The sequence below is a fragment of the Solea solea genome, chromosome 4, assembly GCF_958295425.1.
Source record: "Solea solea chromosome 4, fSolSol10.1, whole genome shotgun sequence".
NCBI classification, from domain to species: Eukaryota; Metazoa; Chordata; class Actinopteri; order Pleuronectiformes; family Soleidae; genus Solea; species Solea solea.
Window position 1 is genome coordinate 10677124 of NC_081137.1, and position 15953 is coordinate 10693076.

A 15953-nucleotide genomic window follows, 5' to 3' on the forward strand; every position below is an offset into this window, starting at 1 on the left:
ATATAAACCACAAAGTATCAATAAAACTCTGATTAAACTTGAAATCAGCAGAGAAGCATCTTTCATTGTTGTTTTTTTTTATAGTTTTGTATTTTCTTTTACATTTGAACATTACAAGGGTGTTTTTTTTTTCCTCTTTACTTTTTATCTTGATCACACTTCCATATTTTTTTTTGTTTTTTTGTTTTTTTCTTTTTTACTTTTGAAGTATCCAGCATATTTCTTTTACCTGGTTGTTTGGAAAAAGAAAAGAAATGAGACAAGAAAGTGGGTTCAAAAAATGAAAACAACAAACACGTGTGCAGCAGGTAAAGTAGTTCAGAGAACACACACACACACGCACACACACGCACACACACGCACACACCATTCATTCCATCAGTGATGTTAAAAAGCAGGCTGCACTCCAGAGCATTATTATTATCATGTGTAAAAACCTGGTGCAGCGACAGACAGCGAATAATTCAGTGTGACCTTTTGACCCTGTATAAATATCTTCAGATGATGCATGGGTCGAATATATAAAGAAATGTACACTGCGACATATCACTTACTATTTCCCAAGCGGTTAACTCACCTCAAAACTTTTTTGAAGTGTTTGTCAAGTCGAGAAAACGTGAACCCAAAAATCTCCTTCATTCTATCCCACACAGGGCCGCTCTTAACAAGCCAACATTTACATGTGCAAACAGGAACAATGGCCTGTACTTCACTACTCACAGTGCAATGATTACTCACTTTATTCAGCTTTCAGTGTTTTTTCCACTTGTATTTGCCACTATAGAATAAATTAAAACCTGCCAATGATTCATCAATAGAACTCACGAAGGCTGAGGTATGGTATCAAAATGTTTACTTTTAACGAATTCATCCAAAAAAATAAGAAAAAGAAGAACGGATTCAGAGAACAGCGTCACACAGCGGCTCGCGGACACAGAGCCCAGGTATCATGTTCCAAAACAACAACAACAACAACAACAACAACAAAAAGAATCAGAAACACGCAGGATGAAACAAAGGAAAACAGACGTCTAACAAGTTCCTAACAAGAGTAGAAAAGTGTCAGGATGCACAGAGCAAAGGAAAAAAGCCCGGTTCAAGTTCTAACGGTCACGTCGAAGTACAGTGTGCTTTGGATTCAGTCGTCTTTTTTTCTTTTTCTTTTAAAATCTCTTTGTCTCTTTTGGAAATGATGCTGATCATGTTCAACAAATCAGGCTCTTTTTTTTAAATTCTCATCTTAAAACTGTGTTGTTTGACTCTGTGTTTGTAAATTTGCTGGTATGACACTTTTGTAAAATGATTCAGCTTCAGTATTTACAGAGCGAGTGTGTCCTGTTCTGTTCTGTTTGACTCTGGGCTCGTTTTTCCAGCAGAAAAACAAACAAAAAAACATGTAATAATAATAATAATAGTTACTGTTTATAGCTTCGTCTTCTATTCACACGCTATAACATGTTCTTTTGACACACCATCACAAAAATATGCTATTCTCTCACTGAGTTGGTTATATGCAGTGACTGGAATAATATGTACAGCTACATTTCTTTTTCTTAAGTTTGAATTCACAATGTAGTTATATGAAATTTGTTATAGCATATATATATATTTCTAAACAACAAAAAAACAACACTTATAAAAAAGGACCATAAAAATATTGGAGTCCTCTTTGTATTGCCCAAAAATAGGTAATTATGGTTAACAATGAGACAGCACAAGAAATAAAACAGCTACTAAGATTTATTACTTAGATACCTTCTTTAAAGTTTCAGTAAATTTTTTTTCTCCCCCAAGATTTTTTTTTTTGCGGGAAGACTGAATGTAACATCCCATCATTTTTCCTTTACACTGACCAATACAGAGATGGAGACATGACTTGCAGATATTCTTGGCTGTAAACCCCCACCCCCACCCCCCACCCCGCCCCCCCACCCCGCCCCCCCCACACTTCAAACAAAAATATTCCATTGACACAAATATACTAGAAGATCAAATGAAAAATGACACAAATCAGGGTGGAACTAAAACGACTCTCTAAAAAGAAAACGAATGAAAAGAAAAGCTGACGGAGGAAGGAAACAGGTGCATGGGACAGACGTGAAACATCATAGACCAAACCAGGTTGTGAACGTTATAGGAGGTTTGGATTATAGTACAGCAGTTGTTAATTTTCTGAGATGACTAACATTTTCTTTTCTTTTCTTTTCTTTTCTTTTCTTTTCTTTTCTTTTCTTTTCTTTTCTTTTCTTTTCTTTTCTTTTCTTTTCTTTTCTTTTCTTTTCTTCTCTTTTCTTTTCCTCTTCATCTTCGTGTGGTTTCCCACTTTTCCTTCTTTTCACATGGGTGACACTGTAGTGCTTGAAGTTGGATTAGCATCACCTGCACACAAAGCCAATTAGAAACTTCGTCCTGTCTTTCCTGGGCCACCAGATATACTCTGCTGGACAATAACAAAGAAAAAGAAAAAAAAAAGAGGGAACAGCAACCATATTAGAAACAGTTCATGTCATGGATTCGTTTTTCTGACCGACAATAATGAGGTTTAATTCTGACATTAAAAGATGTGCTGTGTTGTGTTTCTGTGTTGTTGATGCCCACTGAGGCCTGATGTCATGATACAGGCAGAAGGTCAAAATGTACAATATTCAGTATGTGCTTATACACAGCTGCACTATAAACACCTATGTTCAAAGTATCTATAGTTATCTAACTAGTCAAAGGTATTGAAATCTTCTCCACATCCGCAAAACCATGAACAAATAAGAAGTCTCAAAAAAAAGAAAGAAAAAAAATGTCAGATTAAGTACAATATGAGCTGGACTAACATGTTTACATGCATGTGTTTTGAGGGCGGAGCTTTGACAAGAGCAACACCAAATTCTTTGTCTTTTCTTTCCTACACAACTCTATTTATTGATGGCCGTCAAGATGTGAAGATGATTTCAACAAATCACATTAAACAAGTGATTCAGGAACTAATGACAGCTTTAATTTAGCAACCATGTTCATATACATGTTCCTCCACTGTGCGGCTCTATGATAGCTGTGGTGCTTATCTGGACTTGGTAACTTAGCAGGAAGTGACACACAAAAAAATGACACATGCATAAATGGATCACATCACACAGTTTCTACAAAAAAGAGCTGGAAGCAGACACAAAAGCCTGAGACACTTTGAATGGGTTTTAGAAATGACAGAATTATTCACGAGTGACAATGTTAGTGGTGAACATGGATAAATAAGTAAATATCACCAAAGAGGAATGCCCTGTTTTCATTGTGTTGTTTTTTTGTAACTAACTACATAACTACTCTGTACCTGCATGGTTACATGTAAGTGTCATAGAGTGTGATTAGTAAATGAAGGGTAAAACTAATTTAAATGATTAGGAAGCAAGAAAGGAATGCCTCAAAACTGGTAGCATGTCTGTGATCATGTATAATCACTGGGCATGGAACAGTAAGAAAACTTCATGTAGACCTAATCAAACATGTAGACCTTACATTTAGTTTGTATTTTATAAATAATAGTATTTTATCAATAAATGTCACAGGCTCCCCCTTGTGGCACTTTACAATAAATCCCAAATTGGCATTTTCAAGTGAAATATGAACTATTTTCCTGAAAAATAAATACATTTCACCATGATCAACTTATTATTGTTAATGTGAGTGTCCCTAATGGTCACACTTCATTCCTTCCTTCCTTCCGTCTGTTAGGGAATCAAACAGATCAACTCGCCCACAGACGCCTTGTGACTACATTAACCTTGTGTCACACTCACACTTAACAACCAGCTCTGTCACTTTAAAAGGTGGATAAACAATGAATAATGCAATGAACATACATTAGAGAGAGAGAGAGGGAGAGAGAGAGAGAGAGAGAGAGAGAAATGCACAGTAAATAAAATGCAATACCTCTGATGAGATGGCAACCGGCCACCTGCTCAATGGTATCCATTTGTAAAAGCTGTTGCAATCAACGGGCCCTAAAAGTGTACAGTTAGTGCTTTTGTCAGTATGCATTTCAAGGAAAGAAACGTGAGTAATTATATCATCTTTATTTGTCGCTAACATGAATGTGAACCACTGGATTCTGCTGGATCATGTAGAGCAGCAGAGCACAGAGTTTTATTCATATATATATATATATATATATATATATATATATGTTGAACATCTTTATTGTTAGAATGGGGAGATTTGACAATAGTTAAAGAAAGTATGTGTTGAGAATAGTTATAATACAGAAAACCCCATTCATGTGAACATATACAGCTGTCATGTGGAGTTGTTGTGTTCTCAGGTCATTGTGCTGCAGAAATCCTTAGATTCACACACATCAGTATAAAGAGAAGCACTTTCAACGGTCATTATCTGTCTTTATCACCTCCATCAACTAATTGCTCTCCAATTGTCTCGTTAAAAAAAGTGGAGTTCATTACTGTTTCTTCAGCGTGGCTGTTTAGATATTGGCTACAGGGATTATTGAGAGTGTTAGACGGGAAAACACATCAGTGAATCTCCAGGTGTGTGTGTGTGTGTGTGTGTGTGTGTGGTTTGATGTGACGTGAGTACAGTTCAGCAGCGTCCACAGTAAACACATTTTAGGTCTGAAATATTTTCTGTTTTAATGTGAACTGAGAGGTCATCTCAGGTCGTCTCATGTCACCTCTCTGCTTTGCTGCACTCTTAAGTGGTCTTTTAGTATGTAGTATTATTATAGGCACAATTTACATACTGCATGAGAATCATAAAATGTGTCTTTTATGATATAGATACAATATAGATATGAATATTTGTTGCTTTCAAAGACTTGTCTTCGAATGCAACACTAAACTATTGTTAAAAACTGTTGCAACAAATAGAAAATAATGGAAACAAATCGCCTCATTTCCATCTGAAAACCGTCTGCTGGTAAAAACCAGCCAGCCTGGTCTTTCATAAGAAATATTTTTGCTTTCTACACTGAGAGCAACATATTATGGCAGATAGCCAGTGGACCTAAAACAATTAATAAGACAAGCTTTCATTAGGAAGTAAACAGCCAATACAATGTATTGTTGCTGTTAAGCTGTGAGTTTGTTTGGATATCATAAATCAGTTCGACTAAAATTAGGGTGACACATTCATTTCATCCTCTCTAAATTGTAATAATTTGACTAAATGGATTTATGTACCATTTTTCTCCAAAGCAAAAAAAAAGAGGCAAAAATGTTGCAGCTTGACATATTGACATCACTATTTTACCAAAAACATAATGGATAAAGGATAGTTTAGATCGTTTTTATGAGAACCTGAGACCTGGATCAACCTAATGAAATCTGTACCTGCTTAAGTCTATTACTCAGTTACATTGTTTATTAGACAACCTTTTCCCACTGAAAACTGCACTTTGTATTGCTTTGTTAACCACTCACTCTCGCACAATGATCACAGAGAAAATCAGTGATTTGACATCACAGCACACAGGAGTTGTTGCTGCCTCCATTAGTAAAATATGTTATTTTATGACTTCTGTCTTTTAAATCCTTTGTTCAGATTAACCAAAGTGACACATACATTTACCAAAAGTGGCAGCAGTAGACCGGACTTCTGTCTTTTAAATCCTTTGTTCAGATTAACCAAAGTGACACATACATTTACCAAAAGTGGCAGCAGTAGACCGGTAGCTCCTGTCTCCTGTGAGCTTAAAACACAGATTTACTCTCAGGACTTTGGTGCAGGAAAGCAAAAGGTTAGAAAACGTCAGTTTCCAGCCAGTAAGAGCTGTCCAATAGTGAAATAAAGCAGCCAAAATCTTCTTAAAATATCGTATATTTGAGCAGTCATTGATTTTTTTTAGGGCGGCCCTTCATTAACCGTGTCTCATGCTAGAACACAAATCACTCAGCGCTGACTGTGTCAGTACCTCATACAACCACAGTTATTTACAAAGTATATTACTTCCATGTACATCTTGTAATCTGTAGAGATTGGGAAGAGTTTGTGAGCCTGTTTTCTTTGCAGCACTAATGGGCTTCTTATTTCACCCCAGTGAAGCAATGCATGCATTCATCATTTGCTAATTTGAGAAAGCAGGTGTTATTTGACAACTTCCAATGTGTCACTCAGTTCACTCACGTACAACAGTAGAAACATGACTCAACAGGCCTCACAGTGAAGCTCTGCCCTGCTGCCACTGCTGATGCTCGACAATCCCCAACATTCAGAGAAACTGTTTTAAATGACTTATCCACTGAGGTCCAAAGGTAGACTAGCACATTAATGTTTCCCTTTGGGAAGATCGTCACATTGTTAAAAAACAAGGTCTTAAACATTTGATTATGTGGATCACGAGCTAAGTAAAACTAATTTAATTTAATGGACTATCATTTGATGCAGTCTTTGGCTGTTCTTACACAGTTCATTCAGCCATACTTGAGATTTCTAACTGAACATTCACACAGTGAATAGATAACGATGCATTTTAATTGGATGAGCACATCATATTCACTTTGAAGACCAACTTTGGAGAGCTAATCGAAATGCTAGTCACTGATGGAGCCGCAGAGATGAGGTGAAATAGGACCCTCCTGAATTGCTAACCTGCTCCGTTGTTATGGTACATCAAATGCGATATAAGCCGAGATGCGAGTAGACACAAACTGTGGGAATTCCCACAACACAAATCCTAGGAAGATGCAAACATTTGCCCTATTTGCTTCAGCTGCTGAAGTTGAAATATTGAAGACACTGAGTCAGTGTGAATGTGGGAAGATGATACTTGATTCATGCTTTTGATTACATGTTCAGTAAAAGTTAACAGTTGTGTTTAGTCCTGTTACTGTGTTTAATTAGATGATTCAATGACCCTAGTTGTGGGGGAAAAACAACTGTGCTAAGTGTGCTAATGGGAAGCATTCTATGAAACACGTTCTTTGGAAGGCTTTAGCTGAACAACAACATTGGATTCAGGATAAAAAAGGCTCTCTGAATGTTGGTGAATTTGTGGTTTCAGCAAAAGTTGGCAAACTGGTTTCCAATTTATATTTCATGTCTCCTAAAAAAGCACAAATGATGCATTGTTGATACCTGTTCCCCTGCCACCAGCAGCGAGCAGGACAAATCATTTAAGTTATACATATCGAGTTATCTGGATAAGAGAAGGTTGCTCGTGCTAACCTGCTATGGCTTTGTATTTGTTTACAATGCTAGATTCATCATTTCATTGTCTACTGCTTTATCCTAGAAAAACAAGCTAGCATTTTGAACAAATAAAGTTTAATTTTATTAATCCACTTAGGGAAAGTTCCTCTTCATTTGACCTATCCTAGGATTAGGAGCAGTGGGCTGCCACACTGAGTAGCGCGCGGGGAGCATTGGGGGGTGGGGTACCTTGCTCAGGGGTACCCCAGCCCTTTTTGGCCAGGTGGGGATTTGAACCAGCAACCCTCCGGTTACAAGTCAAGTTCCCTTTCCACTTGGACACGGGTTGTCCTCAAGAACAAAGTTATAGTGTCACTTGTTTCTGCGGTCAGGGGAACAGGCATCAGTGAGGCAGTGGACATTATTCACATTTATTGTTTTTGGGGGCCATGATATTTTTAAGACAACGCAATATGGACATAAACTGGAAACCAGTTTGTCACTCTCTGGATCATCGGAAGTTCATAGAGCCTATTGGTTGTAAACGGGTAAACCTCCTCCTCTCACTCACTGTTTGCTGACCTTTTTACTGGCTCTCAAAGACAGTGGTGTACAATGAGACCGGTGCCACTATCTGTGTCAGGAACAAGAGGAGAAATTATTCACAAGCTGCTGCTCAGACATCATCAGACTAAGCACACATCACTGTTCTACTGTCATCTCTTGTAGCCTCAGCAGTCTAACACTTATGAGTTGACATGGCAACCAGCAGATAACTGATCAGCAGGAGGAAAAGTGCAACAGCCCCCCGACAGAGCAACTGCACCTGGGCAAGGACAGCGGGACAGACAAAAACCTTGCTTATGCTTTGTCCTGGCGTCGGATCAAACTCAACTCTGGGACAGCTGGGTTTCTAAAAATAAGGGACATTTGTTCTGGGAAGGTGACATAGGGTCTGAAGAAAGGTCATATGTGCAACAGCTTAGGGGAATGAACATTTACATTTGACACAGATAACTTTCAGAGCCAAGGCTGGGTTTACCCTGGAGTAGACCTGCACTCACAGTAGGAAAAATAGACCACACTTCCACTTTACTAAATGCATGCATTTGAGATACTTTTTAAGAGGTAGCGGTGGTGGTGATTTTAATCAATTCAGCAGCACAGTGTAAAGTCTTACCATTAGTATGCTTTTCTGTTTGTACCAAAGAATCAGGTGTTGAAGAGTTTCACAGAGGATCACAGTCACAAGCCGGGTGCATGTGCTTAGTGTCTAATTTTAGTGGTGGTATTCTGACACAGAAGCAGCAACTGAGCTCAGAGTGCAGTCAGACATGACATCAAAGTTTTCATTTGACTACTCACTGTGATGCTGGGGCCAAACCCGGAGCCAGGCTGGGGGCTAGCAGCACTGATGTAGTTGCCCACAGCTGAATCCTGGCTGCTCGGTCCATACAGGTCAGCCACGGGCCCTGGACTGTTAGCACCAGGAAAACCTCCGGGCCTTGACGGGTTAGCGCCTGCATACAAACACAGCAGGGAGCAGAGCAGCTCAGAAACACCCCACCAACCATCACTGCTTTCTACTCTTACTTCACTGTGACTCGCATGGATGTTTGATTCAAAAGAACACATTACTGGATTCATATTTTGTCTCCAAGGGTTTTCTTTTAGTTCAAGTTACAGGTTAATTTAATTATAATTTGGCTTAGAATTTGTTTTCTATTGACAAAATGAAGAATGAAGCCAGTATGATATTCTCTATATAATCTACATGCTGTGTGTTATGCACAGGAGTAACATTCACTTTGTATAATCATGCACGATACAACACAAGCACGTTGCTGGAAATACTTCCACCATGCTAGGAAACTAGTAAGGTTGCAGCATAACCGTCATGCAGAATATGAGGGAGTAATGTGGTTATTATTATTATTTTTTACAGATTTAAGATTTCACTCGAGCACTTTGAATGCAGATTTCTGTTTTCCTGTATGCCCTGTTTCAGAAATACCAGCTGGAATATCATCCCTGATACTTTCAGCTTCTTAATCTGCTCAAGGAACAAAAAGCAAACGAGTTGTATGAGACAAGAGAGAGGGGAAATATAAAAGCTTGACCCGAGTTCATCTGCAGACCCAAACTCAGGGGATAAAAAAGAAATACTGTACACGACTTACCACCTTTGCCCTGTGAGTAAGAAAAACTCTGACTAATAAAATGCCTTTTGAAAATCCTGATGCCTACTAAAGGCCAACAATGTTGGCAACACAAGGAAAAAAAATGTCAGGGAGAAAGAAAAATGCAATGATCTCTTAACAGCAATCTCCTCTGCTGTCAGTTTCACATAACCCTCCATTTCACCCTTAGTCACAGACAGACTGTGGAGAGAGAGAGAAAAAAACCCTGTACGGCTGCATTAAAAAGAAAAATGTTCCAACCGCAGAAAATGCTCCATCTTGTGTATATATGAGCTCATGATCGCTGAGATGCCTGAGAGGAAAAAGCTTGTAGGATCCAGGAGAACTGCAGACACACGAGCAGTAACCAAAGTGTTTCACTGTCACCATGTTTAACACATCACTGCTCACAGGTCTATCTCACTAAACAAGCATATTGTTATATTATTACAGTGACTAACCACGGTTTTATTATTATTTCATTTACATTTTTGTGGCAGCATCAGTAGTTTGAGGAGCAAACAATCTCAGGTAAACATGGGTCAGATTGTTGTGCAGGGTGACACTGGTGAAGTGTTTTAATTGATAGTTCAAGTTAGGGCTAGGCAATATATCAGTATTATATCTAGATTGTGAAGATATGGTCTTAGATTTTGGATATCATCATATCATGATAAAAAATGATCTGTGATGACTTTTCCAGGTTAGGGTTGATAATCTTCACCATATATATTGGCAGTGTTATTGTTTCTAACACATGTAAATATCATTCATTTAACATTAAAAAGCCAAAGAAATAAACCAGGTATAATCTGAAATGAAAGGATAAGGGACTGACACAGAGTCAGTGGCGACTGTGCTGCGTTAATCCCGTCCAATGAGAACCAGCTTGAGAAAGAGATGCATGGAAAACCTGATTTCGGCCATGATATCTTAAGAACATGTTTGTAGCTTTATCTAACCATAAGCTAGCCTTTTCATCCGGGAAACTGAATTTTGTGGCACTTTGTAATTTGCTGACTCTCCCGTACCAGTCCTTTAAAAAAGATAAGCAAGTTAACATCATGCCACAAAGGAGTTCTTGTTCCACTACTGCAATTTCAAATATGTCACTTTGTGACTTCAGAGTTTGAAATCTTTCACTCAGTTTTCCTTCGCTGACACAGACTTATCAAATGTGGCAGCAGTACACCAGGAGCTAGAAAAGCTGATTTTCTCCATGGACTTTGGTGCAGAAGAGTGAGTGGTTACCAAATTCAGTTAGGCTGTCTGAGAGCAACATATTCTTAAGATACTCTAGACCTGGAATTTATTATTTTAATATTTATTATTATTGTATTATGCTGACAGACATGTTGTCACAGAGACCAAGCATCACTGTCTCAAGCTGATTCCTGGCACACTGGCCATGCACAGTACAGTAGGCACCAACTATACCTCTTTCGACATTTTAACAAAACTTGAACTATCCCTTTAATGTGTCAGCCTTGTGTCTATGGGTAATACAAATGCTGTGTTGTGTTTATGTCTCTACACAGAACATTATGTGCTTCATTGGCTCGCTTTGTCTTCTTAGTCATCCATTTTAAAAAGAGATGCAGAGTGCACAAGAAAAGTATTGATATTTGCCATTTGACATCAGACTGCAAATGGACGCTACTCTCCAAAAAGACTGGAAGGAAACCTGTGCAACACAATTCTGAGCCTGTGTTTGCGAGGAGCACATTGCTCAGCTAAACAGTAATTAAGTGATCGATGAAAGGAGGCTAACTTATTACCTCCAGTTCATCATCACCTTCATGACTTTTTTTCATCTAGTTAAACTCAAACACTCAAAAATGTGATTTTCATATCATTTGGGTCAAGGTCGGCTGCAAATATACAAAAGGAAAAAAAAACAATGTGAGCGGAAAAGCTGCTGATTCGCTCAGGATTTGAAAATATCCTCTCAGGCAAGACAAACAACCAAAACAAAAATTCAAAACAAAAAAGAGCAGCATCAACAGAGTGACTCACTCTTCATCATAAAAATTGTTTTACAGAATGTCACAATCACAGGCAGTGTTGTTGCTGATAAAAACAAACAGAGAATACAAAACACACACACAGGGATGATTTGACTTGTGTCACAGGAGCCTCTCCACTCCTGTGTCAGCTATAATGCATTATGAATAGCCACGCTGCAACCAAAATCAACATATAATGTCACTGGCGTTTGTTTGCAGTGATTTCATTTGTAGCTGTGCATGAAATAAAAACCTTCACACTTCTTAACAGATCTACAGGAAGCAAAGAGAAGCATGCACTACTTAACGTTTGTCGTGCTCCTGCGCTTACAAAACTGTTACGCCAAATAAGAGAGAGAGCAGCAGCAGCTGTATTTGAGAACATGGAGTTGTATTTAAACAGCCTGCCTTTGTGTTCTTTTGCTGTTTGCTGCACTAACGTCGTGCACAGAGAGTCTGGGAGATTCCAACATTTCTCAGTTATGTTTTCCTGTTGTTATTGTGAAGTGGAGGCTGTGGCAGGATTCAGGCTCAGCTGCAGCACACAAGGCTTCATCCATACTACTACCTTTTTATTTAAAAAAAAAAAAACTGTGTTTTCAGATTAAGATTATCTGTATCCATGCATTTTAGTTCCATTTCAAAAGTTATCTGAATCCATAATAACGTGCATAAAAGGGTACATCACACAACTGTTACACTGGGCATTGGCATGTCGGTGGAAACAGGAATTTGATTCTTTACTTTGCAGTTTGCTTCGTTTCAGGGTTAAATTTTTGTTCCCAGCTGATCAGTTGATAATAATATTAACATTCTACCAGCATGATGATGACCTCTCACTGTGGTTTTAGTCTTGGCAAGCACGTTTTAGAAGAAGAATAACCAAACATATATAAGATATTACAGCTTACTTTAAGCTTTAACTACCACTAACAAGCTAAAATAATAGTTTGCATCAAATCCGAATTGCTCCTGTTTGTGGGTGCGTTACTGTTGTGTATTAAAGATGTCTTAAATAGAGAAGTAAACTTTCACTAATTCACTATCACAGATGTGTGTGTATGCAAATATGATAAATTAAAGACTCAGTTTTAGCGTCAAAAAATGAAAATGCATTAGCATGTCGCTGATTGTGGAGACGAGCATCTGCTCTCTATCAAATGTGTTGTGTGATTACATTTTTGTACCAGATAAAAGTTGACTTTAAATGTCACCATTCTGAAAGCTGCGATTACATAAGCAAGATCAGAAATAGATTATGCAAAACTGTTGTCTGCTAAGTGTTCGACATTTGTGCAGCATTTGTACTCATTTCACACGGAACCTACACGAGCATCATGTCATGTGTACAATTTAAACACTGAGAGCTCAGCAGCGATACTCTCACTCTCACACATACTCACTTCTCGCTGTTTATAATCCACATGACCCTGAGCTCTGACACTGAGGCCTCTGAACACTCCAGTATCATCAGTAGGTTTTTGTGGATACATACAAATAAAGTCGGCGTACATTCTGTACTATACGTGTTGCTCGACTACAGTTTGGGCAAGCAGGGGCAGCATCCTCACAAAGAAACAACAGAAATGTTCAAAAATCAAGGAAAAAGTAGGAAAACATGCAATTCTATTTTGTCAGCAAGGCGGTTTTATCAGTTCTTTTGGGAAGGGGATTTTTTTTTTTCTGAACAAAAACAAGAGAAAAGGATTAAAAAGAACATATTCTGTATGGAATAATGTCATGAATCAAACTGAAAAATCCATGGATGAGATAGATGCGCTTATACAAACCTGGGTTCTTAAACTGATCCGGGCTGTGTAGGTGCTGGAGGGGGGAGTTGCAGGCGGAGGTGGCATGCTCACTGTGCAGCATCTGAGCCGCTTGGGGCCCCAGGGAGCCATAGTCAGCAAAGGAGCAGGGCCCCCCCCTCTGGTCACTGGGCGCAGAGTAAAACCCATAATCGGGGAGGCCTGGGAGATACAGTGTAGAGTGGGGAGGGGGAGGGGGAGGGGGGTACTCCATCATTGTGGAAATCAACTTTTTTTTTTTTTCATCGTCACATATTCAGTGTCCAGATTGTTGAGCATTTATCTTGGTGGTGAGTTCACATTTAACACCATGATTTAGGTCACATCCCTTTGTTGAGTCTGTTTTAATTGGCTGGCTGCTCACCCTGCCCTCCCTCCCCCCCGGTCTGCTCTATGATATACACTGGCCCTGCAGTTATGGACACATACATTTTACTATCTCTCCTTGAAAGCCCATATTTAAAACATACTTAATTTACACTCATTACAGGACTTGACTCATGTGGACCAATGACAAGACACAACATAATACACAAAAAACATAAAATATACAGCGAAGCCACAGCTTTGATACTTTGAGCCCGTTCAGACCTGGTGTTGACAATCGTCCTGAGTGATTCGGATGATCACGAGCAGATCATGCTAAGAACAAGTCTGAACTTTTCTCCTTAGATCCAATCACAGATAAGTGATAAGTGATTTTACCTCTCCATTCAACTCATCCTTTTTACACACCAGTAGTTAACCAGTAGTGCTCAGGGCCGCCCCTGTCCAGGGATTTGAACGTGCGGCCGGTTACAAGCCAAATTCCTTCCCACTTGGCCATGGGCTGAATATGCATGACTGTAGAGACTGCCTCCTCAGCTGATGTCGTTTGCACACATACATTCATTTATTTGGACACAATGTTAACACTGATTATCACATGATTTCTTTTTCCAGTGGTTATCTCAGTGAACACAGCACTTTCTCATTTCATGTTACAGCAGCTTGAGTAGTGCTTTGATTCACTCAAGCTTGTCTCATGTCCTTTTTTCTCTCTCTGTCACTCACATGCAGACTCACACAGGCGCGCGCACACACACTCACCAATAAACAAACATCTTGTGTTCTCATGAACAGTTGTGACATCAGTGTGTATTTGAATAAAGGGCAGGGAAGCTAGACCCAATCATACGTAGTCATAGGAGGATGCCTTTGAATGTCAGGTGTGAACAGTCCGACTTAGTGTTGTCCATATGCCATCAGATCAATGAGGATAAATGTTAATACCATGTCTGAACGTGGCCTTTGATTGTTGCATAACTGACCCTTGTCCCTCGTGTCGGTGTGGATAATGCCCCCTCCCCCCAAACTAAAGCATAATTAAAACACAGATCAATACATTTCTCATTTCAAACCTGGAAACTCTTTATCAAAGTACCTTAAGGAAGCTTTTGTCATTTAAATACAAAGAAACACAAAGTGCAACAATCAATAATTTTTTTCCTGTCAAAAAGCTAACAGATGATAAGGTTTCCATGTGACGGAGATACAGACACATTCATGTTTATTGATGAGTGGCATTCTGAAACCTGAGCACGTCCCAGACTGGCCTCTTCCAACAATTCTCTCTTTGACACAGATGGTGGATTATCAACAGTTTAGAAAATGTCACTCGACGATAAGTTGCGCTGACATTTATTGCTTGTCCTCTTAATCTGAGACAAGCTGTTCGTATAAAGAGTGCAATTAAAAGCAACGACTGCTTCTCACACCTCTTTGATAACAGAGTTAATCTACGCGGGAGGTACTGAGATTGGTGACTCTGACTTCTTCATGCTGGGTTCCCCATGCTGTGTGTGTGTGTGTGTTTTTGTTAGGGTCCTGGAGCGAATAGCCATTCAAAGCCACTTCACCTCTACCCATTCAGACTGAGACAGTCCACTTCTGCCAAATGGAATCTAAGCACCAGCCATGTTCCTCCTCGCCAATGCTTTTTAGCACTCTGATCTCACCACTTGTGGGCTGTCTGCCCACTCATCAAATTATAGGCTCCAAATATGGCAGGCTTCCCACGTACATCACATAATGCCTGACACATTGAACAAAGCTCAAGAAGCAATCATTCCATTTACTTCACTTAGACAAATGTCACTGAAAATTGATTGGCCTTGCTAATGAGGGAAACTGGATCAATGGAGTAATTATAATGGCGGGAAAAACATTTGACAATAGCACACACCAAGTTACTGGGAATTTGTGACGAAGTCCTTCTAAATATATCACAAATGCAGATGCATGTTAAAGTGGAGCCAAACCGACATTACTTCTCTGTCACTGTGTCTCATTGGTCAACTGTAATTCCACATATTTACTTTCAAATATATTCACATCCTTATTATTATCATCATTGTTATTAGTAGTAGTTGTAGTATAATCCAAATATTGCAGCTGCAGATTTTGCTCAGCTTCAAAACTGGGCACAGTGACAATATTTCCATTTGAGATCAGGTTGTAATTGTCAACAGCTGAACCCATTAAGTTTTTTTAATATATCGTCTACACTGTGTTAACACACATTACAAGTTTTAAATGGCATCTCTGCTTGGCTGGAACTTGCATTTTTTATGCTCATACTTTACGACTCCATTGACCGACAGCATTGTAGAGCTCACACTGACTGTACACATGAATAAAAAGAGGGAAGAAATAAAGAATGGACCTGCTGATGACTGAAAGATGGAGATTAACTGTCCATTCAGCATGACATAAGTATACAGTATATATGCAAGATATGGGATACATGTATATACTTGGTTTGTCTTTTTCTATGTAGGGCAGATTACAGA

General features: G+C 39.0%; 1 protein-coding gene across 7 annotated transcripts in view; it reads right to left on the reverse strand.

The window, feature by feature from the left end:
* Positions 1–1941: 1941 nt before the first annotated feature.
* Positions 1942–15953, reverse strand: part of LOC131458280 (RNA-binding protein Musashi homolog 2) — a 313476-nt gene continuing 299464 nt past the window's right edge. For 2 of the 7 annotated variants that reach the window (XM_058627234.1, XM_058627230.1), the window contains exons 12-15: positions 13105–13284; positions 8494–8648; positions 3919–3989; positions 1942–2437 (exon numbers count right to left, since the gene is read on the reverse strand). In XM_058627234.1, coding sequence (XP_058483217.1) covers positions 3948–3989; positions 8494–8648; positions 13105–13284 — 377 coding nt within the window. In that variant the 3' untranslated portion in view covers positions 1942–2437; positions 3919–3947. Of the gene's footprint in view, positions 2441–3918; positions 3990–8493; positions 8649–13104; positions 13285–15953 lie in introns of all 7 variants that reach the window. The other 5 variants (XM_058627237.1, XM_058627235.1, XM_058627232.1 and 2 more) reach the window with 4 other exon arrangements.